The 25,845-nt window shown below is 48.5% G+C and overlaps 2 protein-coding genes across 2 annotated transcripts in view; one reads left to right on the forward strand and one right to left on the reverse strand.

Moving 5' to 3' along the window:
• The window catches only part of LOC149340034 (uncharacterized), a 48,255-nt gene that overhangs the window by 15,963 nt on the left and 6,447 nt on the right, over positions 1-25,845 (forward strand). Inside the window, exons 2-6 of the mRNA XM_089551041.1 lie at positions 15,384-15,807; positions 17,638-17,673; positions 21,882-21,917; positions 23,344-23,367; positions 25,312-25,327. Coding sequence (XP_089407167.1) covers positions 15,453-15,807; positions 17,638-17,673; positions 21,882-21,917; positions 23,344-23,367; positions 25,312-25,327 — 467 coding nt within the window. The 5' untranslated portion in view covers positions 15,384-15,452. The remainder of the gene's footprint in view (positions 1-15,383; positions 15,808-17,637; positions 17,674-21,881; positions 21,918-23,343; positions 23,368-25,311; positions 25,328-25,845) is intronic.
• On the reverse strand, positions 3,174-10,785 carry LOC149340035 (uncharacterized). Its single transcript, XM_089550626.1, has 4 exons — positions 10,515-10,785; positions 9,971-10,138; positions 9,327-9,623; positions 3,174-3,433 (listed from the first exon to the last, which is right to left on the reverse strand). Exons 1-4 carry the CDS (start codon positions 10,783-10,785, stop codon positions 3,174-3,176), a joined length of 996 nt encoding a protein of 331 aa, XP_089406752.1.

Below are 25,845 nucleotides of genomic sequence, written 5' to 3' on the forward strand. Positions count from 1 at the left end.
CTGATGTGATCTGTTCGGGCCGCAGACGGAAGTTGATGAAGACGACGATGTGCAATGCACAGCGCGAGAGTGTGTTGCAGCTATCGCCGCAGTCGATCATGCTTCTTCTTGTCGCCTCAAAAACGATGTGCCATCGTTTCGATGCAAAACAACAACACGAGGCGCGATCGACTGCGGCGATAGCATACATGCTCTCGTGCAGTGGCCAGCGAAACTGATCATTTCGCCCTGCCGGGTGTTCGAATCCCAGTCGTGACAATATTTGTTTTATTTATTAATTCAAGGTCAAGGTTTCAGCGATGTTCTGGCTTTTGCAGCGTTGGTCGTGAAGTAGAGCTTTCGCTCTACAAAGTCAGTCACCGGCGAGGTAGCGATGTTATTGACTTTTCGCAACCACTGCGGGTTTCGTGTTCACGCTGAAGTGCCAGGAGTGTGCTGTCCCCTTAAATGTGGCATATATCTGACATGCTCCAATTCGTTCCGTGCATGCTCTAGGGCGTAGTTTCGGGGACCAATGATTACAGTGACAGCCGGGTCGGGAATTTCGCTTATTTCGCGATGATAGCTGCGTTATCCTTGTCGATGCAATGGTCGTATTCGCATTCGTGGCCCGCTACCGCATTCAAAACATGACATTTCATAGGCTTAAGCCAGCGGAACTTCAATAATATCACTGATGAGGTAATGACTACATTTTTCGTTAGTCCGGCTTACCCTGCACACTGCGCAGCTAAGGAATAAGCTGCTCAGGCGCTTAGTGAATGGCGAACTTATGACTTAGACTGCTTATGCGATGCATGAGCTAGCTCCTGAACAGTGTCATGGTACTAGTATGGCTGTCGTGTGCAAATGAAGTATGCTGCATGCTGGACAGTGGCTCAAAACTGCGGACCGGTCCAGGCGTTCGGCCTGACGTTGTTGCTTCGTTTGCGCAGCCTGCCGCGCGTGCTTCGTCTCGGCCCATCTTTGTCTCCGCTGCTATTCATTCTGATCACCATGTGCCCGGTGGCATTCTACGTGTCCTTTAAATCCTACCGCACTCCGCACTCCATTCTCGGTTCTCGTACTCAGCGCAGCGCGCTGATACCACTCTGTCCACACTCACTAGATGGCAGCAGAGGTTCTAAAAAAAAAAAAGGGAGGGCTTATTACGGCGCTAAGCCTCCTTCCGTGGCTGCCATCACGCAGGTTCCCGCTTCTCGCTACGGTATTCCTCCTCAAAGCACAAAACATCTGCTGATTTTGAGCAGTGTAAGGGCTCGGACAGGCCCGAAAACGCGGGCTGGAAAATGTGCTGTTTCGCCGGGCCTGGGCCGGTCCCGGGCTTGAAATCGCCGTCGCAGGGCCGAGCCCGGACGCAGAGGGGCTGTGAATGACTATTGATTAATAATTACAAGGTAAAGTGCACTCGGGGTGTTCTAACAGCGATAGATATGAATAGGGCCATGATTTGGCTCAGAAAAAAAAAGGATACTCAGCTTTTATTTGCTTATTTTTGGTGTCTGGTATAGTAGCGTTTTCCTTACGCCAAAAAAATTGCACAAAATCTTGAGTTTTTTATTGTTGCCCGCAGCGTCTCGGAAACGAAGAAATTTGGACGCTAAAGTATTTCCAGTGGTTTATTAACGAACAGTAACTATAATACTCTTTTGTTGACGCAGAACGAGAGGAAGCTCATTTGCACACCGAGTGTAACCAGCGTCTCTCACATACAAGTCACTCGGGATGCGCATTCCGGCTCGCTTTGGATGATACGAGAGATCAAACTGAATGAACACAAGCACGCCGCCGGCTTTTCTCGTAATGGGACTAGTAATGCTTTCGCATTCAAATGTAGAGGTAACGCAAAGTTTATTTGCGAGAGTATGCAATTTGAACGAAGAGTATCATTGGTTATGAGGGAATGAAAGGCGCAGTAACTGTCTCACTTCTCGAAAGACACCTCGACCGTGCCGTGAGAGAAGGGAGGGAGGTGGGAATGAAAGAGGAAAGAGAGAGGTTTCGTTGTGCAGTGCTACGGAATAATTCTGACCACCTGGGGATCTTAAGTGTGCACTGACATCGCTAGCATTCGGGCACCTTTTGCGTTTCGCCTCCATCGAAACGCGGCCGCCGCGGTCGGGTTCGACGCTGGGTACTAGGGCTCAGTAGCCGAGCGCTGTAACCACTGAGCCACTGCAGCGGGTTTTAATGAAGAACGTAGCGTTGAGACAACGAACAGCGAAGGCGAGGGTAAGAGTAGCGCACGTCTTGTCCTCGCCTTTTCTGGCTATTGTCTCAGCTGTACGTTCTTCGTTCAGACAGCATGTCTGACCAGCTGGCCGCTCAGTATACTTTGTTGAGTGAATGCAGCCCTTTTTCTTTCGTTCTCGGAACTTCAGAGCTGCTCAGAGAGATCGACGTTCAAAAATCAGGGAGGAATAACTCGTGTTATCTTCTCTGTGTTTACCGAAGTAGTTTTTTGAAGTGTTATTGCGATTCGAGTGAATTTGTCGGGCACTTCTTTACTTGTGCAGCAGGAGACCACTTGCAGTGAGGGACCGACTGACCTCGAGGTGCTGCGGGAACGGGCTGCAGTGCTCTATGCTGAATGCTCTCTTGCGTTGCGCAACCGTCTGACGGGAAGCACCGCTGAAATTAAAGTCTGCTCTGCCAGTGACTGCACCAAGCGTGACACCTCTTCGTCTAATGACGCCAAATACTGACTCCGACGCCGCACCTGATTGCACAGACGTGGCTTTTTCTTTTTTCCCAACCACGCACACTCAGGCAGGCATACCATCCTTTTCCTTCTTACCTCAGTGCTTCGCCTGGACGCATAATGGCAGCCATAAGGGAGGAGGGGAGCAGGTATATGGAGGGAAGGAAAGGAGCGGTATTAGTCTCCCATGGGGTGGGCACAACAGCGCTGTGAGGCCAGGAATGAAGAGGGTGAAAAGACGCCACTCTTGAAAACGCGTATGAAGACTGTGACGATCGAAGTGCCACCACACCACACTGCCTTTATTGCTTTCTTTTCTACTTCCTGTGAGCCCCATAGCACCCGGTGTGTAACGACGACGTCAAATATCGTAAGAACTAGGAGCTGATAGGAACTAAGTGCTAGGAGCTGCGTGCAGGCTGTGCCGTCCGTGTCTGGTCGTGGCCGATGCTCCCTGGCTGTGTGGCCCGAGTCAGTCCACGGCGGCCGAGGAGCCGTTGCCGGGTCGGCGGCTGCTGCACTCGCTGCATTGCAGTGCTTGCGCCCGCAGTCCGCGCAGCGAGTAGATGAGCAGCAGCAGCAGGATGGAGCCGGCGGCCGCCAGCGCAGCGAAACGCGTGAGGTGAACGCCGCCCCGTTGGCAGGACGAGGCGGAGCCGTTGTGCCGGGCCCGTGGCGGCGGTGTCGAGAAACTGGACAGCAGCACGGTCCTCAGTGGAGACAGCCGGCCCGCTGCGAGGAAGCGGTCGCCTTCTGTGAACTGCACGCATTTGGCAGAGCACGCGCCTATTCGGCTCCGCTCGTGTGCGGCACCAGAGCGCGTAGCTTGAAGGAACGCCGAGGACAAATCCATGCAATATTTAGTATTAGCAAAAATCGATTCTATTGATGTTTCTGGCTGCGTTGATGCTTGTTCGGCTACAAAAGGCGCATCTATTGGCGAAGAAATTCAACTTTAAAATTTTCCCAATACTCAATTCAAATTCATTATTTAAAGACCGAAAATACATCCGTGATTACCGTTTCGAGAGGAATGATGAAAGAGCCTAGTACCCGGGATCCACAACAAAACTGATTTGACATCATCGCAGTTTAGTTGGCAAAACGGCTGGTCGTGGCAACTTTTCGAGCTCATAAAAACTTCATTTTCAGTGAAAGTGGCGACGTTATAACAAGGCTGCGGTAAAAATAGCGGGCTCTTGAGCTCAGCCTTAAGGGTATGACGCGATAACGTTAATGGCTCCCTTTAGCGGTCTCTGGGGTCCTCTTTGTTCCTTGTCCGTCCTTGTTTCCGGCATACTTACTGGTTAATTTCTTGATCCTTTTCCGCCACTGTCAGTCAACGCTTTTTCTGATAGGTATTTGAATACCATAGCTGTCAACCTGTTATCGTCCAATTTCCTCAGGCGTTCTTCATACAATATTTTACTGTGAGCTTCCTTTGCTTCGAATGGCTCTCAGCCCATGTCCCCCTGAACAGCCTGATTTGTGGTTTTGTAGTGGGTACTAAGCGCTAATCTTCCAACAGCTGATTCATTCATAGTACTACCGACTGCACTTAACTTCTGCCCTTAGGCATAAAACCGCATTCCCAAAAGTAAGCCCTGGCACATTGATTCCTCTCCAAATACCTATAACTTGTTATCACTTATACTCATTGTTCCCATGCCCTTCGATTCGTTATTGCGGCTTCTCTTGCGCCCTTTCGCTTTAACAGTCTGTTCGTGCTTTTCCATGTATAGATAGTTTTCACGTGACGTCATATGTCATATGCGCTCCACCCCATTCTTATTATTCTAGTTATTTCGCTCTCATGATCCGGATCGGCGGCCACTACCTGCCCTAAGTAGGCGTGTTCCCTTACGTCTTCCAGCTCCTTGCTACCAATTGTGAACTGCTGTTTCCTTGCGAGACTGTTGAACATTACTTTTTTTTTTTCTGTATAAGACCTACCGTTCTGCTCTGCCTGTCTAATCCACTGATCATGCTTTGCAGCTCATCTCCTGAGTGACTTAGCAAGGCAATGCCATCAGCGAATCGCAGAGTACTTAGGTATTCAGCATTAACTTTTATTCCCAACTGTTCACAATCCAAGCCTCGGAACACCTGTAAGCTGGCATTGGCGAGATCGTGACTCTCTACCTGAGACTCTTCCTTTTCGGAATTTTATTGCTGACTTTATGAAGGCCTATGGTAGCTGTGCAGTCTTTAAGTATCTTCCGGTATTTTCACGTAAGACTCTTCTACACACTGATTCCGCAATGCCTGCATGACTGCTAATGTTTCCACTGAGTCGAACGCTTTCCCGTAATCAATGAACGTTATATATAGGGGTTGGTTATATTCTGCGTATGTCTCTACCACCTGATTCATACTGTGAATATGGTCTACTGTCGAGTATCCTCTACGAAAGCTTGCCTGATCATTTGGTTAATTGAAGTATAAGGACAACTTGCGATTACGTTAGTAAACACCTAGCATGCAACGGACAGTAAGCTGACCGGTCTAATTTTTCAAGTCCTTGACATCTCCTTTATTATGTATTAAGATAATGTTAGCGTTTTTCCAGGCTTCTGGTATGCTCCAGGTCACAAGGCTGTGCGTATTTAGGGTGGATAATTATTCTAGCACAATCTCAGCTTCATCCTTCAACAAATCTGCTGTTACCTGATCCTCACCCGCTGCTTTCCCTCTTTGCATTGTTCCTAAGGCTTTTTTGACTTCCTTTTATTTACTGGCGGGATGTCCTAGTGCTGTGCTCGACTGCCTCTCTCAGTAACGTTCTGATTAGGTTCGCTACTGTATAGATTTGTGCAAAACTCTTTGGCTACTTTAACTATCTTATCCATATTGCTAATGACATTGCCCTCTTTGTCTCTTGTCGCATACATCTGGTTTTTGCCTATGCCTAGTTTCCTCTTCACTGCTTTTAGGCTACCTCCGTTCTTTAGAGTACGCTCGATTGTCTCCATATCAAACTTACTTATGTGGGCTACCCTGCGCTTATTGATTAACTAGGATAGCTCTGCCAGTTCTATTCTGTCCGTAGGTTTAGACGCTTTCATAATGCGGCGTTTAATCAATTTTTCGTCTCCTGAGATTGCTTGCCGGTATACTGTCGAACCATCCTACCCCTGCTTCTAGTGTGCACTTCGTAATGATAGCTGTGAGGTTATCGTTCATTGTTTCAACATTAGGATCGTCTTCCTCAGTTAGAGCCGGATATCTGTTCTGCAGCGTAATCCTGAATCCCTCTACTTTCCCTCTTACCGCTAACTCGTTAATGGGCTTCCGTTTAACTAATTTTTCCTTTCCCTTTTCAGGTCTAAGCAAATTCGACATCTTGCTATTCTTAGGTCGCTACAACGCACATTTCCAACGACTTCCACATCCTGCACGATAACAAGGTGAGCGCATAGTATGAAGTCTGCTTCATCTGTATTCTCACCATTGGTGCCCTTCCACGTCCACTTCATGCTTTTTCGTTTCCGAAAGAAGGTATTCTTGATCCGTACATTATTTCTCTCTGCGAACTCTACCAATAACTCCCCCCTGGTATTCTTGGAGCCTATGCCATAGTCGCCTACCGCCTGGTCTCCGGCCTGCTTCTTGCCTACCTTCGCATTGAAGTCGCACATTAGTACAGTGTACTGTGATGCTACTTTGTTCATTGACGATTCCACGTATTCATAGAAGCTTTCAACGATCTCATCATCATGGCTGGATATAGGTGCATAGCTCTGCACTACCTTCAACTTGTACCACTTATTATGATTAATTACGATAGCTGCCACCCTCTTGTTAATGCTATAATACTCCTCTATGTTGCCAGCTATATGCTGATTAATGAGGAATCTCACACCTAGTTATCGTCGCTCCGCTAATCGACGATAGCACAGTACATGCCTGCCCCTTAGTACTGTATGCACCTCATCTGTCCTCCTAACCTCACTCAGCCCTGTGAAATCCCCTTTAATGCCCTCTAGTTCCTCGAAACGCACTGCTAAGCTGGCCTCACTGGATACGGTTCTAGCTTAGGTTCAGTTTTCAATGGCGTCCTGTCCTGTGTCAGAGATATTTAGCACCGTCCGCTGCGTCACAGGTCTGACCGCCGCCTTCGTCAATTGCTTCGCAGCCACTGGGGACTGAGGGCCGAGGGTTAATTGGTTTGTTCATAGAAGGTTGTGGCCAAGTACTACACCAGGGTGGCCAAATCCTGCTCTGGTGAGGGAGTGCGTTGCCGGTTCTGGTCACCGAGATCAGGCCGCACTCCAAGCCTGCCTGGCAATTCCATTTTTTTTACAAATGCTTTCCACGCTAACAGCGTTCAGCTCCAAAGCTGTTGATTATTTAAAACGGTCGCTGCGATGCTGGATCTATGTTTTCGGACTGTACAAACAAAGGCAGACAGGTATTGCACCGACACGGAAGTGCCGCGCAGGTGATGACATGGGAAGCTACGAAATAAAGGTCATAAATGATCACAGAAAGATATCTGTTTTGGTAAACAGCGTTTTAGGGTACTTTTTAATTCATATTGTGCATATACATAATATGCAAAAAATAAACAATTTCATGTCGCGCAGGAAAACGTCAGTTAATAGTGAATTGTCTTTAGTTGCAAGATATTATCCGAATGAAACCCCCGAATTATAGAATTATAGAAAATATCACTCCGATTTTTGCTCCTCGAATTTCGGTAAAAATGAAACTTGAAAACGAAGGGCCTTAACTGTAATCTTATCTCCGCAATCTTCACTGCAAGCTATAAGAAACGTCATGCTGCAGCAAAATGCACGGCAGAAAGCATGCACGTTGTGTTAACTAGAGTAGTTTCATATAAGATGATCAAAAAGGCCAAAGTTTACAAATACCAAAAGTGTGTTTTTTTAAACGTCGTATGATGTTTCAGTTGTTTATGCTTTTTTTTAAATGTTTGCGCGACTATATCTCATTATCAATGAAACAAACGTTAACTTCTTCCGTACGATAGAAATGTTTCCGTACCACAGTGTATAATTACGGCAGTTCCGGCACGCTTCTTAGAGCCCTGCTAAGTAGACAAAAAAAAAGTTGCTTGGGTGAAGTTTGACAAATTATTTTAGAAAAATGAAGCCTTTGAAACAAACAAAAACAACAAGATGCAGACTAAAGCAACCATACATATAACCTTACACTAAAAATCCAGGCACCTATTATTGTTGTATTTTAATTTATTCATAACCGAAATTGGCCAAAACAGCACAGCGCTTAAGTTCGGTACTACACACCTTCGTGATAAATTTTCTCAGCCTCGAAAAACGTTTCTGGAGAAAAACCAATCGCAAAGTTCTTTGACCATCAGGCAACCAGGTATAAAAGAATTGGAGGGGACACTTCAGCTCCGCCTTATGGTATGGCGTGATGACGACCATATATGCAGACGACAATTCTCTACTTTAAATTCATAAATCTCTGGGAGTCCCCATATACCCCTCCTGGCGCAGTGGCGCAACGGAAAAGCGATGGGCCACTGCCCTGCGATGGCAGGTGCTCCCAATGGTGAGCCCTCTGCGGACCAGGTTGCTCTTCCCGAGTAACCAATCATTAATTTAACTGCCACCTGCCACGGCGGGCAGTTCGATCACTATCCGGTGGGCAGGTTGTGATGACGATGCAATGTCACGTGACCTAGGTGGCCCACCTGCCTCCTAGGTTGCTCTCTGGGGACCACCTGCCAGTCATGCCCGTGATTTTTCGCCCACATCGCTGACGCTGACAACGCCAAAACCGGATTTTCCGGTGAACGCGGCCTTTAACGCTATTTCGTTAAAAACATCAAGTAAATATTGGAGGTTGATAAGACCCACTGTGGATGACGTTATGTAGAGCCGCCCATTAAGTACTGCTCTTCGTATACTGGTTGAACAGATCGAGAACTTGTCTGCAGAAAATCTGTTGTACTCTGCCTTTTGCAGATCCTCAGAATCTGCATTTTTAGGGACTTGCTGATCAGCCTTTTCTTCTAAGTGGTATTTTAAGCTCCAACATCTGTATCTCTGCATTCCAGCAATTCTCTGTTTTCGGAAGAAACTGGCAAGACAGGCAGCCTCTCCCGGCTAGCTGGGAAGCTGGCATCGATACATCGTATATAAGTGCGTGTAATTTGTAGCGCCATCTGTTATTAGTTTAACCATCTATTCTCTGGGGAGTGTTATTCACGCCTAGCAGCAATGTGCAGCCTTGCGGCTACGCCCGAATTTTCTGTGGTTCAAGAAAAGCACTGTTCTGGCTCAGCGCCGGCGTTTGTGCTATTCTAGTTTCCAGTGTTTTGGAATGTTTTCTCTTCTTCTGGTGTGTGAACATATTTCTGATAGAAATTCATGGCTTATTTGGCGCTGATCTCGACAGGGATTTCGCCGCGATTTCGGGAAGTTGTTCGATTAAGATAGCTGAGAATTGAAACTAAAAGCATTTCACGCTTAAAGTAAAGTGATGCGCTCCTGACCACCACTCAACTATGACATTGCTCCGCTATTTAGTGCAGCTCCCGAGCGGCCAGATCTGACGGCTGTGAGGTAAGCGGTGGGTTTATCGGGCCGCATCTCGAAGGACCGTTAAAAGATAAATGCGATGTCCCGCTTACGGATCTGGACGAAGGAGTTGCAATCCACATCGTCCGCTGTCGGGACCGTTTCCTCGGCCGTAGCCAGCAGAGACCGCTCTCTTTTCTTGAACACGTGCGCCACGGACCGGAAGTCGCTCAGTAGGTTGTCCAGCATGCCGGCCACGTGCGAAGTCAAAGCTTCACCTACGGTGCCGCCGGGGTCCTCGGGAGCATCCGAGTCACGCCGGGGTTTCTCGTGCTCCACCGGCGACTCCGCGGTGCGAGGTCTCAGAGGGGCCTTCGCAGCTTGTCCTTGAGCCTGTGATGTAGAGCTCGCTTTAGCTTATTTACTTCAAATATATTACAGACCTCATGAGACATTGTGTAAAGCTAACGCAACAACAAACATAACGGTCGAATATTTTTAGCAAAATAAATAACGGAAAACAACGGTACGCCACAAGCATTAATACTGGGTTGTTTCTCTACTTTGAAAGGTGTTCACCTCTGCCTAACCTTGCGAGTAGAGTAGTGACTCTACTTGCGAGTGTTCAGCAGCGCTACCCACAGCCATAGCGGCGGGCATGGTACGTCTAGTTATGCCGCAAGTTCCGAGCAGGGCGTGGTCGAATGATGAAAGCAGCAGCTATGCTTAACTTTCTTGTTCGACCTGCGGCATCCACACGATAAGAGAGTACGAGCCTGGTTAGCTGCAGAGTCGGAGCGGCCAGCTGCAACCTTCCGCGTTTCCGCAGCGGCGCCAGTGCTTGCCAGTCGCGTGACTGCACGTTCGTGCTTGGGAACAGCGCCACCGTCTTCCGTGCTTTTCGACCACGGTACGTCCGCGGTGCCTGCGGAGTGGACGGGAAAAGCTTGGCGATAGTCGAGACATTGGCCAGGAAAGTCGCTCGCGCTGGCGACTCCTAACGAAATGCTTGCCGCGAAGACTGCAGGGCCATCTTTAGGACAAGTTGTACTTCCCAGGGTGAGCAATCTTAGACCGTAAGAATCTTTGACTGGCCCAGGAAAAGTTCCGCCGCAAATTCCAACCAGCTTTTATCAGAAATTAATTAGTGAAGGTTCATAATGAGTGAGTAGTTTAGATGACTATGTGTGCAAAGCAGCGTCACAAATTTGGTTTTGAATATTTTGCGTTTAAATTGATGTGATCGGTCAACGACATCCCCCCCGCGAAACGAGTGCAAGCGCAGGGTACAAGACGTGCACCTTTCGCAGGAAGGGCTTGTCCAACTCTTCCAGGATGGCCAGGCTTCGGCCATTTCGGCGATTTCAGGCAAGATCTGGGGTGGTACCGGCTCCCCTGTTTGTAGACCCCGCCTCGCGGGGCTCCGGCTGGTGAGGGAGAGCGGTCCTTAGGGGAGGATGAACTACAGTCAGTGGCGCTCGCGTTGACCCCCGCAGCACGGACCCCGGACGGCGAAAGTCTGGAAAGCGGGCTGTTCTCAGGAGATCGAGATTTCTCCTCCCGATGCTCCATGGCCAGACCTCTTCTTCTTTTCGCTCTGTGCACGTGAGAGCCTTTTCTTTTACCACTGCATCACGGACTTTTTTTTTTCTAACAAACGGCACATACCAGCAGTGAGGCGTAATTCCGACATCTCAAAAGTACAGTATCCCAACTTCCGGTTTCACCTCCCAACATGTGTGGCAACGTTTTAGACGGCGCTATGGGCTTAAAATCATCTCATAATGAAACCTAAGTGGCAGTACACGTCCAGAAAAGAGAGTAAATAATTTACGAGCCGTGAATATTGCGATATTCCGTTCTTTCAAGTATACTGTACCTTAGGGCTTGCGGCTTACCTAAGAGCTTTTAAAATATGGGATTGCACAACAAAATAATAAGAATTGAAACCTAAAAGCGTACACAGACCTGCGGAAGATCGTAAATCATTTGCATCCTGTTACTTAGAAAAGAAAGTAAGTGATTATTCCCAAAGCGGCAATTCGAGCTGCTGCCTTTTGCATTAAAAATTTCAGTAGTAATCCATTGCGTTGCGGAACTTTTTTTTCCCTTCGTTATTGCATAGAGAAAACTGCCGAAAAAAAAAAAAAGCCGGCATGCCCGTGCCTTAAAACATCGAGCTGCATAATTCAAGCCCGCCATATTCCGGCACTTTACCCCCATCGCGAACATCAAATTCTGGCAGGCACACGCATGCATCTGGATAGGGTAGGTAGCCAGGAGCATCTTCCTGCGGAGCATATACTCCCCGCGTCAAAGCGCACTGCTCTCAGAACACGGACATCGATGTTCGTAGTGATTCGGCGCTACGGGACTGATGAGGAGAAGTGCTTTTAATGGCGTCATCCGTTCTCATCCTATTTCTTCTAGGCTGCTGTTAGGTGGCGCTGCTTAACTGGGAGCTCTGGGACTGCACCGTTAAGAGAACGGTGTCACGCCACACTGGGGGATCCTTCAAGAATCAGGAAACGTATGGCGAACTATTCTGCTGTACATTTACGTGACAAAAAAAAAATTGGACAACAAAAACGCAGAAGAAAGGAAAATAGAAATATAAAAAAGGCTAATGTTAACGCGTGTAGGAGAGCGACGCCGAAGGGTACTAATTTAAGGAGGGCATGCATTAAAAAAATAAAGACAATGGGTAATGTTGGGAAATTTAGCAAATCAGTTGATGAGATTCCGGTAAGAAATTTTGAATGGCGGAACAAGCAGACCTGTGGCTTTACTCAACTATGGTGGCGTCAAATGATAGCAAGAGCGGACTGCCTGAACTAAGGCCAAACTGCTCCAAGGGCTCCTCCAATAAACTTCTTCTGAAAGAAGTGAAGCGGACGCAAAAGAGCCGAAATAGATGTATAGGTTCAGGTTCCCGGCAAAATGCGCAAAGGGGAGAAAACCAGACCTTTGCAGATAGAAATTTAGAGGAAGGATACGGCAGCTCACGCTCAATAACGTGCTTCTTCAAAACCTATAGCTGCTATGATATACGCTGTAGACGGCAGAATAAGTAACACGGGGCCGCTGCGTTACGCCTTTGCCAGCTCATCAGCAACCTCGTGTAATGTCACACTTCTGTCACGGGGTACCCGTATGAAATCTGCTAGGCTCAAATGGGAGGAAGCAGGGAAAAAAAATGGCTGAGGCTTAACTTGGTTAAGCCTGGAGAATGCGAAGCATCATCGTGTCGCGTAATTTGGAGGCGCACAACCACAGCGACGGCGCGAGGTGGCCCCCGTTTCTCCACTGTCGTGACGTCATCGTGTCACGTGGTGTGACGTCATGCATCACGTGATTTGGAGGCGCACAACCACAGCGACGGCGCGAGGTGGGCCCCCGTTTCTCCAGTGTCGTGACGTCAACGTGTCACGTGGTGTGACGTCATGTATCGCGTGATTTGGAGGCGCACAACCACAGCGACGGTGCGAGGTGGGCCCCCGTTTCTCTACTGTCGTGACGTCATCGTGTCACGTGGTGTGACGTCATGTATCACGTGATTTGGAGGCGCATAACCACGGTGAAGGGCTGAAGTGGTAGCTAAAGTAGTATGCTTCGCATAAAAGCTGCTTAAGATGAGAGAATGAACTACCAAAACGAGAGATGAGTACAAAACCATAAACAATCAGTAATGACTGCCACTGGGGAAAGAGTGGGGAGTAGCTTGCGTAGAGCAAGCACGACCGCCAGAAACTCTGCTTGAAAAATTGGAGTGCAATCCGGAAGATGTAGAGGAAAAAAAAGGTGGTGTTTTTTTTTTTGAGGGAAGGAGATGCAGGGAAAAAGACCAGTCTAGAGGGGCATGGAATCCCACACCTGCCCTTTAGTTCCATTGCGAGGCGTCGGTTGTTATGACGCTAGAAGGAAGGTCGCCTAAATGATTTTCTAATAATCCATTCAGAATATGAGGCGGCAGCAGTTGTGAAAATGCCGTCAAAGGCAATTTGAACAGAGGACCAAATGCTCAGCGCTTGAAGGATGCTATAAATTTGGACATTTAAAGACTCAAGTAGGTTTTGCACGAACAGAACCTGTGGGGCATGAAAAGGAGGCCAGTGGACACCAAAAAAAGGGGGTCGGCTGGCATCAGAAAATGCTTTGTGAACGATGCAAACGCGGTTCATAGATTCGGAGGTAACTCTGCGCAGTTAGCAACTGAAGTCTAGATAAGAGAGAAGGAATGCAAGTTTCACGGTCCAGCACATTGGTAGCCACAAATTTGGGGAGGCCAAGGCACATCCGGAGCGCTTCCCGCTACATAAGGACAAGAGAACGAAGTCTGTAAGCAGCCGAACCTTTTAACTCAATCCCAAAAGTCTGCAAGAAGCGTATGCTTTAGTGTTCCTCGCGGACGGAGCAGCCACTGACGGGTTCAGACAATGCGAGCGAGTGGCGTAATCCAGTCCGTCAGTCACCGTATGACACGCCGTGCCCGCGCTTCCCTCACCCTCACCCCCACCCACTCCTGCCCCCTCTTCGTCCTCCCACTTTTCCTCTCCACTGACGTGTTGGGTGCATGGGGACTATAAGGAGGAGGAGGAGGGAGGACTCCCCCTCTCTCCATTTTGGAGTCCGCCACTCGTTGCCTCGCATCCACTCTTCATCTTACCTTTCCTGCCTCTTCTCTCGTGAAAGTAGAGAGATTTTCCTCCCTCCACGTCGCCATCTCCCAGACGAGGCTTGAGACGGACGGACAGATTTTTCCGACGTGGGGGGTTAAAATCTTAAAGTGTTGAATCAAATGCTACAAAATAAAGGCGATGATTCTAAGCAGTTTTTATGTCGTGCACGCTATGTCCTCGCTGGGTGCTTACAAGTGACTTAACAAGGCAAGTTCAAGGTTTCTTTATTGAGCACCATCCTTGAGTTTTTCCTTGTGTATGCATTTCTGCAGTGGGGTATCTAGGCTTAGTACGTATTAGATCACTAATTTGTCGCTTCAAAAGCATTGCATCTAGATTAACTCCGCGGACTTCAAATTAACACTGCGTGCTAGGGATTCGGGGCATTTCACTGCAGCGTGTCTCATAGTCCATGGGCTAGTTTGGGTTGTCAGAACACACTTTCTGTGTCAGCGACTCACACAAAACGAGTGATATAGTTGTAAAAAAGGGCTCTGGATGAATTTAGATGACCTCATCTTCTTTGATGTGCACACAAATCGCACAACAAACCACTGTCTTTTTCACTTCGCCTCCATCTAACGTAGCCGACGCAGCTGGGACCCGAACACCTGACTTCGTGCTCAGCAGCCGAACGTCATAACCACTGAGCCACCGTGGTGTGCGGTAGTCTTGCGGCAACAGCTGTTATCCCCGTTCATGCGTTGTTGTTGTTGTGACACACCAAATGCAACGCGCCACGCTGGTTGTAAACGAGTGATGCACGCCTCCTTAAACCCCTTCCCTCAAAGCCTATGACCATCATTTCAACGCCACACTCACACTATCGCATTCCTGCTCAGAATCTATGGAAAACCGACTGCGAATAGCACCTACTGCTTTTATAAGTATTATGCGCCCAGTATCGTGCATATGTGCGGAGTTCCGCGAGGGTTTTCCCTTTTACCAACCCCATCGAAAAGACACAACTGCAGGGAGCGCGCGGTCCCACTCAACACCCTTTCCCTCCCGACGCCATGCCTACATAGAGCTGTACTGATCCGCACAGCGTGCACCCATCTGCACCGAATGCTCCGACCTACTAAGACCAGTTGCGCGGACCGCGCATGCGCAGAAGTAGCGGCGTAACTCCTTCCCGGCGTGCGTCGCGCGCGTCCGTTCAAGGTCATTCCCGGCCACGTGTGGCGAGCTTCTCCTCCGCTTCGCCGCGGCTGATTATGAGCTGTACTCCCCAGGCCAGCAGCACAGAAGGCACCCTCTTAACCTCATACTATATCACATGGTAAAGCTATTGCAACTCTCGCTGTAAATGACCGGTAATCGGTATTTCTCACCTCTCCAGCTGTGGCTAATTCGCATTACCGGTGAACGTCCGCTCAAATTGTAATGGCTTTGCGACGTGGGAGCCACTGATGTAACTTTCTGGGTGCCTTAATCTTCGAATCCTTGGAGCTCCTGTACGATTCTAAACCATGGCTGCTCGCTGCTTAGGGAGGCGAAGAGAAGAAGAAGGAAGATAAAAAGGAGGACTCCGTTCAACCTAGCTGACATTTGGCCTTCATGGATCCTATTCCGGTATCGGCACCTTCCGGGCGTCGCGGCGTCGATCCATCGCCGGCAACGTTTCGGGCGGCGCTAGTGGACTCGACACCTGCTTCGTGCCTGCCGGCCACCGCTGCTCCCCGACCCCAGGGCCCTCCTCCACACGCCACGCCGCCGGTGCCTCGGAGCGCCGTCGCCTGTCCCGTCCTTCCCCAAGCGGCGACTGTAATTCCGCCCGCGGACGCCTTGAGAGGTGTGCTAGTTGCCGCCCCGCCCAGGCCTCGCCAGCCACCGCAGCGCGTGACGTTCAACGTTGCTTCTCCTCCGGTGCCCTTCTTCTACACGGCGGCGCCCATATCACCGCCGGAACCAAGTGAGAAGCCCTTGAACAGAGTGAAGTTGAGTCTGTTGGATGGGTTTGTTAGACATTATCATCGCCAGAAGCCAAGGTTACCATACAGCTAGTAACATAGAGCTAGCCAGCCGAGTTGTCTTCATTGCTGTATCTGTCTGTTGCGCGGTAGATGTGCCACGAGTTTGTGTCCTTCCCGTCGACTGAGCACAGCGCTGCGACACGAGCGACAGAAGAAGCAGAGAAAAAGCGCTGTTTCATCAGTGTCCCGCCAAATTGCCCAAGCGTCCACTTGGATCCCCTTTGCCGGATGAAGTGGCGTGATCAGAGCTTAGTCATCCTCGAGAGCGCCTACTTCCCTCCTACATGTCTCGTATGGCTTATGTAGTATTTGCCAAAAGTAACCGAGCAACGGTGATTTGTTTCTTAGCCGCGTTGCAAAGCGCTAATGGCAGCTCTTAAGCTACGAATCTGTGTAGAGTAAAGTGAGCCCTTGTCCCCACATTATGACACCTTTCGGTTTTGAGGGGAGCTATAGAGGCTCCGTTATACGGTTGAGAAGCAAAAACCTGTTGTTCGGTTACTTTTGGCGAAGGGGGTACGTCTACGCAGCATTGCCCTTTGCAGCAAAGTGCCTATGTTGTCGTTTTCGACATAGTACGGCAGCGTTCTCCCGCTGACCAAATGTTTTTCCAGCCGGACCTGACTCCTAAGAGTCACAATGTGACCCCTAAGGGTCATTATGCCGAGAATGTTCCACATGAGAAAGAAAAGGACAAAGGCGCAGTAACTGCCGCACTTCTCGGTGGCCTTCTCAACCACGCCGTGTGCGAAGGGATCAAGGAGGGAGCAAAAGAAGGGATAGAGAAAGAGATGCCGTAGTGGAGGGCTGCCTAATAGTATGGACCACTTCGAGACGTTCAGCGGATACTGATGTCGCACAGCACGCTGGCGCCGTTCAGGCGAGTGTGTGCACTCATCAGGGCTGTGTGTGGTGAGGCGTGGCATAGTTATCATTGTCGCCCCATCGCACATAGAGGGGGAAAATACTGGGAGTTTCTGTTACAGCAACAGCTGTTATGGCCACATTGTGCCGGTTCTGCGGTGGATGGATGGATAGAAAAAACTTTATTGTTAATAAATTGGTGTTCATGACCCTTACGGGTCACTGGGCGCCTTGGTCGAGCCTTGGTCCAGGATGCCGCACTTTGCTGCTGCCATCGTGGCTCGGCGCACAAGGAATCGTTGCACTTCCTCGTCCTCGCTGGCCAGCAAGTGCTCCCACTGCATCACACTCGGGTTGTTTATTCTTGGCTCTAAGTCTGCCTTAGGGCAGGTCCATGTGATATGTTCTAGTGTAGGTTTACCCTGACACCACGGACATTCGTCTGCACATTGTGTAGGGAAAATCTTGTGTAGTTTGTGCAGGTGTGGGTAGATACCGGTTTGTGGTCTGCGCCTGTCTACCGCCTCCTCTTTGGTGAGCCTTTTGTGTGGGGCTGGGTAGCGTTTCCGCTGACCCCTGTAATGATCGAGTATATCTGAGTACGTGGGGGCAACCGAGCAGACTCAGCACTTTGCACCACAGGCACCGGTTCTCCGGTGTTTGCATAACCCTGCGCTGCTATGACGTCATGGAGGGCGTCAAGGCAACGCTCCACAGTGAGTGGCCGGAATAAGCTGCCGCTGAACCGCGCGTTGCACAACGTGAGTTACATTTTATTTGCTGGAAATGTCCGTTCCATCCTAAAACTTTGATAACTATTTTCAGAAGTTCTTGCTATTCTTGACACTTTTTTTTCGGGAGGTTTACAACTGAACTGAATGGTTTCTTTATAACGACTTTTTCAGGTGGCGGCTACAGCACCGTGCTGCTATCTGAAAGCGGTAAAGTATTTCAGAGTTCTGTACAATTGCCCTGAAAGTCGTATACAGTGTTCTGTAACTATATCATACCAGCTTTGAAAAATTCACCCGCCTCAACCAGAGGCTCGTGTGCGGTGAAACCGCGCTCACAGCTTGGGTATTGCGGACACTTTTGTCTCAGTTTGACAAAAGTACCTGCCTGGTTCAGCCGTGCATGACGCTAACGCGTAATTGTCTACACCGGTATCGACGAACTGAAAGTCACCAGGGCTAGGTTGCCGCCGAAAGGTGGTGGTGGCGCCATCAAATGACCCGCGTGCCTTGTAAGCTCACCTGTGTGCCTTTCGAATCTTGGCGCTTTCCTCTAGCGACAACAGATGGCTCCACCACTGCCCTTTGGCGGAAATTCGGCGTTGGCGGCTTTCGCGTCCTCGATTGGTTGCATATCATTCCGGTTTAGCACCATGCGCAGCCTAAGAACGTAAGTATCATTATCAAACTTGGTATGAGACCGAAGTTACCTCAATACGCAAGATTTGTTCCCGGTTTGACTGCAAGCAAGGGTACTGTTGAGGCGGGAGAATTTTTCAAAGTTGCTACTATACTGAACACTGTACTATTCATACTATTCTTGGAAAGAAGCGCGAAAAAGACCATCACGAAAGGAAGATGACATGTAGTCATTGCATGTACGAACAACGTTCATCTTGATGCAGTAAATTATTGATATTGGAAGCATATTTTCATAGTGATTTAATAGGCTTGGTCACTATCTGTCGTTCGTTATTATCTCTATCTACTTTCGCTTTTACATGCAGAAACCGTCCTCGTCGTAAATTCATTTGAAGACGCAATACGAGCCGCATAGCTGGCCCAGAAACAAACGCCACTGTTGATCTGAGGAGTCCTAAAAATGTGGTACAAGGTTTGGTTTTTGATTTTATAGAGTTTAACGTCCCAAAGGGACTCAAGCTATGAGGGACGCCGCAATGCAAGGCTCCGGATAATGTCGACCGCCTGAGTTTCTTTAACGTACGCTGAAATCGCACAGTACACGGGCCTCTAGCATTTCGCCTCCATCGAAATGCAACCGCCGCGGTCGGGACCGAACCCGGGGCCAGCAGCCGAGTACCATAACAACTGAGTTACCGCGGCGGCTAGTGTGGTACCAGAGCTTGTTTGTAATCTTTCAAAATTTCTATTGCTTGTCTATAATGAGTGTCGTAATTGCCATGATACAATTCACGCCGAGATGCACATAAGGCGGTTGTGCTTTTTGAGTTACTCGACCGCATACCGGTAGAAAAGGGGGCGTTTTAACTATCGAAGAAAGTTAATTTTTTGGTTTTAAACAGACGTTTGCAGACTCTGTGATGCTTCTACACTGTAGGGACAGGTGAAATTTCGCTTCTGCTTGCCCGGAGTTAAGCGACAGTCCCAGTTGAAAACTCTGAGATATTGCTTTGGTAAGCACCAGTAGCTTCAATATGTTTATCTTGCCTTCAACAAGACGCAAAATGATGAGCCGTGTAGGACAGCGCAGAATTGCTTGTAGGCAGTATAACGGCGATCGGTTTTAGGACTGGGAAGAATTACTTGCAGACAGCACTAAGGCCATCGGCATATGTGAGCACGCCTTGAAAAATTTCTTTGGAAATAAAGGTATACAACATGCTTCAAGCATTTGAAGAATGAGGCCGTCTCCAGTACAGTTTCTATTACCCTTCCATAGAATGTTAGCCTCTTAAAGCAACCTGGTTGCAATCGCAGCAGCTGCTTATTTATTTATTTGTACCTCACAGGCCCGAAAGAGCATTGGGTGAGGGGGCATACAAAAAAAAGAATATGCAGAAATAATAAACCATAAGAACGGTACAACGGACGCGGTACAAGGCAAATACACGAAAGGAACACGAGGTTGGTACAAAAGCGAGTTAAAATAACATCAAACACGCTAATAGAAAATAAAAGTAAAAAAGCGGAACACTAATATGCAAAAAAGAGGTAATCAGGGGCAACAAAATCAACAAAAAGCTTACTTTTTCCTCAAACGCAATTGTTTTGTTAGTTGTTGCCAATATAAGTAATTGAACAATTCTTGAAACCTTGTACGGGGATGCAGGCGCTCAATCAAGCTCCAGTGAGAGCTTTTTGCCTGCGCCCCTAACATCTGGATGATGTAAATAAAGATTTGATTTGATTTGACTTGGTGCATCAGAAAACAGCGTTAAGAGCAAATGAAACTGTGGTGTATCTCGAACAATACTAGGGCAATAAATGTATGCATAGATGTCTTCTAAACTCTCCGGGATCAGTGAAAGAGATTACGTTGTCAGTAAAATCATTGCAAAGCTTAACTGCTCTAAGTAATGTAGAAGAACTACATGACTGGGTTTTTCCATATATCTGGTTGAAGCTGAGTTGATTATGTAAGCGTTGTGAAGAGCGGAAAGGTGATTCCAGAGGCAACAACGAAGGAGAGGTGTAAACATATTTGTAAAATGAACACGGAAGTGAAATGGAGCGACGAATTTCAAGCATCTGCATATCATTAAGGCTGTATATCATAGGCTACTAAGCCTGTATCATTACAACCTGCATCACTAAACAGAGTACAGTTTTGCTTGAACATACCTTTGTTTGAAATACGAGGTCTGTTACAAAAGTATCCGACTTTATTTTTTTTTGCGAACACCTGATGGATGTGAAACAAGCGCGCTTACAGCAGCCGACCTTGAACCCTCGTGCGCATGCACGAATTTTTTTCCGCCTGCCGATAGCGTCAGTCGCTGGGAAGCAGCGTTTGAGTGAGGCAGTGCGCAGTGCTCTCGTCGGTTTTTTGTTGCAAGGAAAATGGCGGAGCGAGAGGAACAGCGCTACTACCTCAAATTTTGCCAGAAACTTGGCGATAGCCAAGTGGAAACCATTCGAAATGTTCAGACGGCTTTCGGTGATGATGCTATGAGCAGCACACAGATTAAGCAGTGGTGCAACTGGTTTAAAGACAGCCGCACATCCGTGGAGAGAGAGCCACGCTCCGGTCGGCCATCAACATGCCGAAATGACCAGGTCATTGCCGAAGTGAACGCTGTGGTGATGCGGGACTGTTGTGTGACTATCCGAGAAATTGCGGGAGAGGTGGACATCAGCAATTTTTCTGCACATTCCATTATCACCGAAGATTTGGCCATGGAGAGAGATGCGGCGAAATTCGTGCCGAAGCTGCTGACGGTGGAGAAAAGGCAGCTTCGTGTTGAAGTCTCACAGGAGATGCTGGATTCCACAAACAGTTACCCTGACTTCACCGACGCCGTAATCACTAGTGACGAGTCTTGGGTGTACGGGTACGACCCGGAAACCAAATCCCAGTCGTCACAGAGGACGCATTCCACGTCACCAAGACCAAAGAAGGCCCGCCAAGTGCGCAGCAATGTCAAAGTGATGTTGACTGCTTTTTTGACTCCCTCTGTGTGGCACACCACGAGTACGCACCCCACAGGGTCAAAGAATGACTAAATAGTACTACAGGGATGTCCTCCATCGCCTACGTGGTGCTGTGCGGCGCAAGAGACCGGAATTGAGGTCAACAAGAAATTGGCGCATCCCTCGCGGCACTGCTCCTGCACATTCCTCGCATTTGATTCAGACTTTTCTGGCGAAAAACCAGACTCCTGTAGTTCAACAGGCTCCTTACTCTCCTTATATGTCCCCCTACGACTTCTGGCTGTTTCCTAAAATGAAGAGGCCATTGAAAGGAGCGCCATTTCAGAAAAGAAAGGACGTTGTGGCTGCAACGACGGCAGAGCTAAATTCCATTCCGAAAAGGGCCTTTTCGGAATACTTCCAACAATGGCAGCACCGATGGGAGATGTATATGGAGCCCCAAGGAGACTACTTTGAAGGTTATTAGGTTTCCAACGCTCCAGTTATGCCAGTTTTTTTTCTTCGGACAAAGGTCGGATACTTTTCTAACAGACCTCGTAAGTCCACCAGCGAGGTTAGCGCGTTCACACCTGCTTATTAACTGCACGTGCTTATTGCTGCATCCAGAAATCGGTCGTACTTCATGATTACCGCTACGGCAAATGTTGTGAGAAAGAGTGCAGGTAACGGAAAGTAACGCGAAATTTGTTTTTCCGTCAGAGCACTGTGCCATAGGAGGAATGGAGAACTTGGATATCTGCTCTGACAGTCATTGTATGTTTTGTTCTCCCTTCTTAAACTGGCAGCCATTTTTTCCATCCTGGGTAGCAAGTTACCATCGAGTAAGTCATTCAATTTGATTTTAATACAGGCACACAAGTGGCATCCACGCGCGACCTCATGACTTGACAAACAACAATTCATTCAACACCGTTTGTGTAACGAAACAGCTTAAAGCCAGGGCTAGGGCGAGTAGAAGGCGACAACACTAGCGCTGACTAGCAGCTGTTTTGAGCAGCTATCGTCGTTTTACGGTCAGTGAAGCTCTTGAGCCCGATGCCCAGAGGTTGACTTGCCCAAAGGATCCCGCACACGCCGAAAGAAACGCCCTTCACAAACAACCGCTTCACATGCGCCCGAAATCTGGTTTTGGACACAGTGGAAGCGCGACCTTTGAAGTGCTTTACTGAAGGTGAATGAGGGTATGCCTTCTGAATGGGTCCACGAGTAAGGTAGAGAGTGGTGCGCATTTTCGGCTGATACAGGGGATCCCTGCCCACGGTGTAAGAAATATTTCTTACACCGTGTCCCTGCCCTTCACTGGCTCAAGTGATCTGCTTCGTTTTCTCGCTGTTTCCGCCCATTATACCGAACAAACTGGCCCGCACCAAAACGCTCGTACCTCCTATATTCTAATCTTTCGTAAGAGCCTGCTTCGTTGACGAAATGACAATTCGGGGTGCACTTAAGCTGCGCCTTTAGTGTACGATGCAAAAGGGTTAATGGGTCCCTTCAACGGTCTGGGGTCTTCTTCGCATATCACTTCGCAAACACGGACACTGTTCTTTACTTCCTTTTCTTTTTCTTTTTATTTCATTTTTTTTTTATTTACGGCAAGACAGACACTGCCTCCCTTTAACCACAGCAAACGAGCGTTCTTCAGTGGTCGAGGGATAGCACACCCGGCTCACCACCCAAGGGGCAGTGGCTAGAGTCCCGGCTCGACCACTTTTTTTTGCAATCGTTGTGAGATGTTTGAATTACCCATGCAAGATCACGTGGTTGTGACGTCACCACCCTCTCGACCAATTGCGATTTTCTCGACACGCAAACGACGACGTCAACAGCAATGCCAACTACGACGCTGGGTTTGCCCGCTGAGCGTGACCCACAACGCTATTGCCTTAAAAATGCAGCACGTTGGGGAGATAAAAGATGAGGGCGCAGTTTGTGTCCTCTTGGATTTTCGTTGGGCAACCCTGACACCTTATTTTGTGATGTTTTGCTTCGTTTTCCTCTGTCTCGGTGCTCTGTCACTGGTGTCGTGCAACTCGGTGTACGTCTAGATACGCTATGGATGAGAATATGAGTATGCCCGCATAAGCAAGCAGAACGCTTCTCACAGACCAGCTGCTACTTGCAGCTACACAGGACGTAGCAGCGAAAGATTTTCCTCAGTGTGCGTTTAATTTTGCATGTTGTAGTTGATGATCGTGAGAAGGATGGAGCATCGAAGAGGAATTTAGTTGCCTTTGGGTTTGTATGCAGGTGGAGGCTCAAGAGGATTCCATGGTTTGTTCAGTATGTGAGCAAAGATATTTATTGCACAAATGTGTGACTAGGGCGCAAGCGCTGCGACAGAAATAATTATGAGCAGCAGAATGAGAGAGTCTGTTGCGTTCATAATGCATGTCCAATAGGCGGCAGTCGTACTAGGCAGTCGTAATAGGCGGCAGTCGTCAAGTCAAGGCAGACTTGAGTCACTGAGAATTTCGTTTACCTTTTGCGTCAAGCTATACAACCGCCCACGAGTTTCAGGTTGCCTGATATGGCTGAAATAAAAGCACCAATGAGAGAGTAGGCACTGGGGGCAGAAAGGAATCTCTGCGTGTTTATTACGGGAGGGGAAAGGGGCGTAGGTCATGGTTCCTCAACAGCAGCTCAGCTTGCGCAATCACCCTTCCTCTGCCTGGCTGCGAGCAATGTCAGGCCGCAACTTAGCACACGTCCACGAGCTTGTTAAGACTTATTTAACGTGGAATATGATCAATCGGAGTGAGCAGCCTCGGCGCCTGAGTAGAGTACGCTTTGGTAGATGTTTAGTGCAATGTTAATCGGAGACGCTCTCGGGGGACTTGCGAAAGATGGCAAAATGGTAACAAAGCACAAGAGTCACCTCGGTGGTGTGGTGTCAGTACAGCTCCGCCTAAGGGCGGCGCGCCGTTGTGCTGTACAGGAATGTGAAAACGTCTGCAGCGTTAGTCAGTTGTCTCTAATCGGACTCTTTAAGTAATTTCTTGCAAATCTAGGGGGGAAAAAAATCTGTCGAATCCAACCTCATACATCAGCCAGCGCGCCATGCAGTTGCCTTCAGTACAAGGCAGATATGTGCGACTCACATTGCACATTGTGGTGGCGAGTGTATGCAGTTTGTCTCGAAATTTTTTCTGCGCAGGCTGGTAGCACTAGTGCCTCCTCGCGGCGCTGTATAAACACCATGGTATCGGCGGTGAACAGAAGTGCAACATAGAAGGAGCCTCTCATGCAATTGGCGTATATCAGTGCTGCAAAACGGAGTCAGCGCTTTGTTTGCCTTGAATGTATACTCAGCCACTTGTGTTGCTATTTTCATCAGTTCATTTATGCAAAATGACCCTTTTTGGTTTAATCTTTTCAGCGGACGATAAACAATGGCGGTAAGCTTGAGCAAGGGCACGCAGGAGCCGAAAAAATTTGTAGTCTACTTTGTTGTCGAGAGTGGCATTGCATTGCAGGAGTAGTCTTTCTATAGGACAGCTCATAGATTGTAGTAGCCGCACAACGCTGATGGCCAGGCCTGAACGTGTTCCCGCCTTGGCTCGCTTCTGTCATTTGAGGCAGGCTGTGTGCATGTTCCCCCGGCTGCTTTCGTAGCTTAAGGGGCCTCCGTTACCAGCTGCTTTTCTTAGCTCAGCAGCGCTCCTGGCATCCGTCGCCGCTCCTATTTTGCGCGCTGGGCAGCGCCCCTTCCTCCTTTCGCTGTTGGACGCACCATATCACTCTTCCGATCTTTATCGGCCTCAGCGATGCGATTGGGTCGCCTTGGCCGCCTTCTCACCTTTGTGTGCGGCTACATAGAACTGCCCTCCGCAATATAGGCGAGCCTATCTGTTAACTCATCCGGCTGTATTGCACGGTCATGGTGGCGGCGCTGTTGGCGCTGAGCATCTAGAAGCGCAGTACTAACTTATGCGCGGGAAGCTGCAAATTAGAACGCGTAGCATGACTGCCAGTGTAGATGAATGAGTGATCTATGGGCCAATTTAAAACGCTGCTTGCCTGGCTGAGGATGCTATAAACGCGGCTCACCTTCCTTCGGCCAATTTTCAAATACGCCTTACTAAGGAGCCGTCAGTCAGGCCTCCCTAGGAGGGTCCTTTTCTTGAGGTAGGCACAACGCTACCTTCACGTTTCCTTACCTCGCTTCTTGACCTGAAAGCATGCTTCACTGCACAACAATGTGCTCTGTGCTTGCAGGTAGGCACCTGCGACTGTGGGAACTCGAACTAGTTCAAAATGGCTGCTTCGTCTAAACTAGACTTCGCTTTCGCAGCCTGCACGTTCGACAGCTTCACCAGACTTGTTTTTCGTGCAGTTAAGTGTGCGTACGGTGACGTGTACCTGTCTTCGACAATGATGTGCGAGCGTTCACTGCCAATGTTGTCAGGTCCTAATCCCCAAAGAGAGTAGCAAAAATTACTAAAGTAGCCAAAAAGTATCCAACCTATGGCCAAGATATCAAATATAGCAAAAAATGACGCAAAGGAACTACAAGAACGTCACCAGAAGCAGGAGCTTTGCAAGAAATTAATAATTTTTGTACGACGTAGTGTAACAGTGCCTGTGACGAGTTTGGAAGTGTCAGAGCATCGCTGATGAAATGAAAAAACAAAGGAAGAGCATGGGACAGAAGCATGGAAACGCAGGAAATGTTTATGAAAGGAATTGGAAAGTAACCAGTTTACTTCGTCCTCGACTGAGAAGAAACATGAGTTCTTGAGATAGAGGCAT

The sequence above is a fragment of the Amblyomma mixtum genome, chromosome 6, assembly GCF_055824585.1.
Source record: "Amblyomma mixtum isolate Tamu chromosome 6, ASM5582458v1, whole genome shotgun sequence".
Lineage (NCBI taxonomy): Eukaryota > Metazoa > Arthropoda > Arachnida > Ixodida > Ixodidae > Amblyomma > Amblyomma mixtum.

Bases quoted from the DNA above. Each gene is read 5' to 3' on its own strand.
- LOC149340035 (XM_089550626.1), bottom strand. From the start codon at position 10,785: ATGGAGCATCGGGAGGAGAAATCTCGATCTCCTGAGAACAGCCCGCTT. The intron at 9,624-9,970 runs GTGGATGCCGCA...AATAAGCTAAAG, and splicing joins GGCTCGTACTCTCTTATCGT to CGAGCTCTACATCACAGGCT. The intron at 3,434-9,326 runs GTAAGCGGGACA...GCTTCCTCGCAG, and splicing joins CAACTCCTTCGTCCAGATCC to CGGGCCGGCTGTCTCCACTG.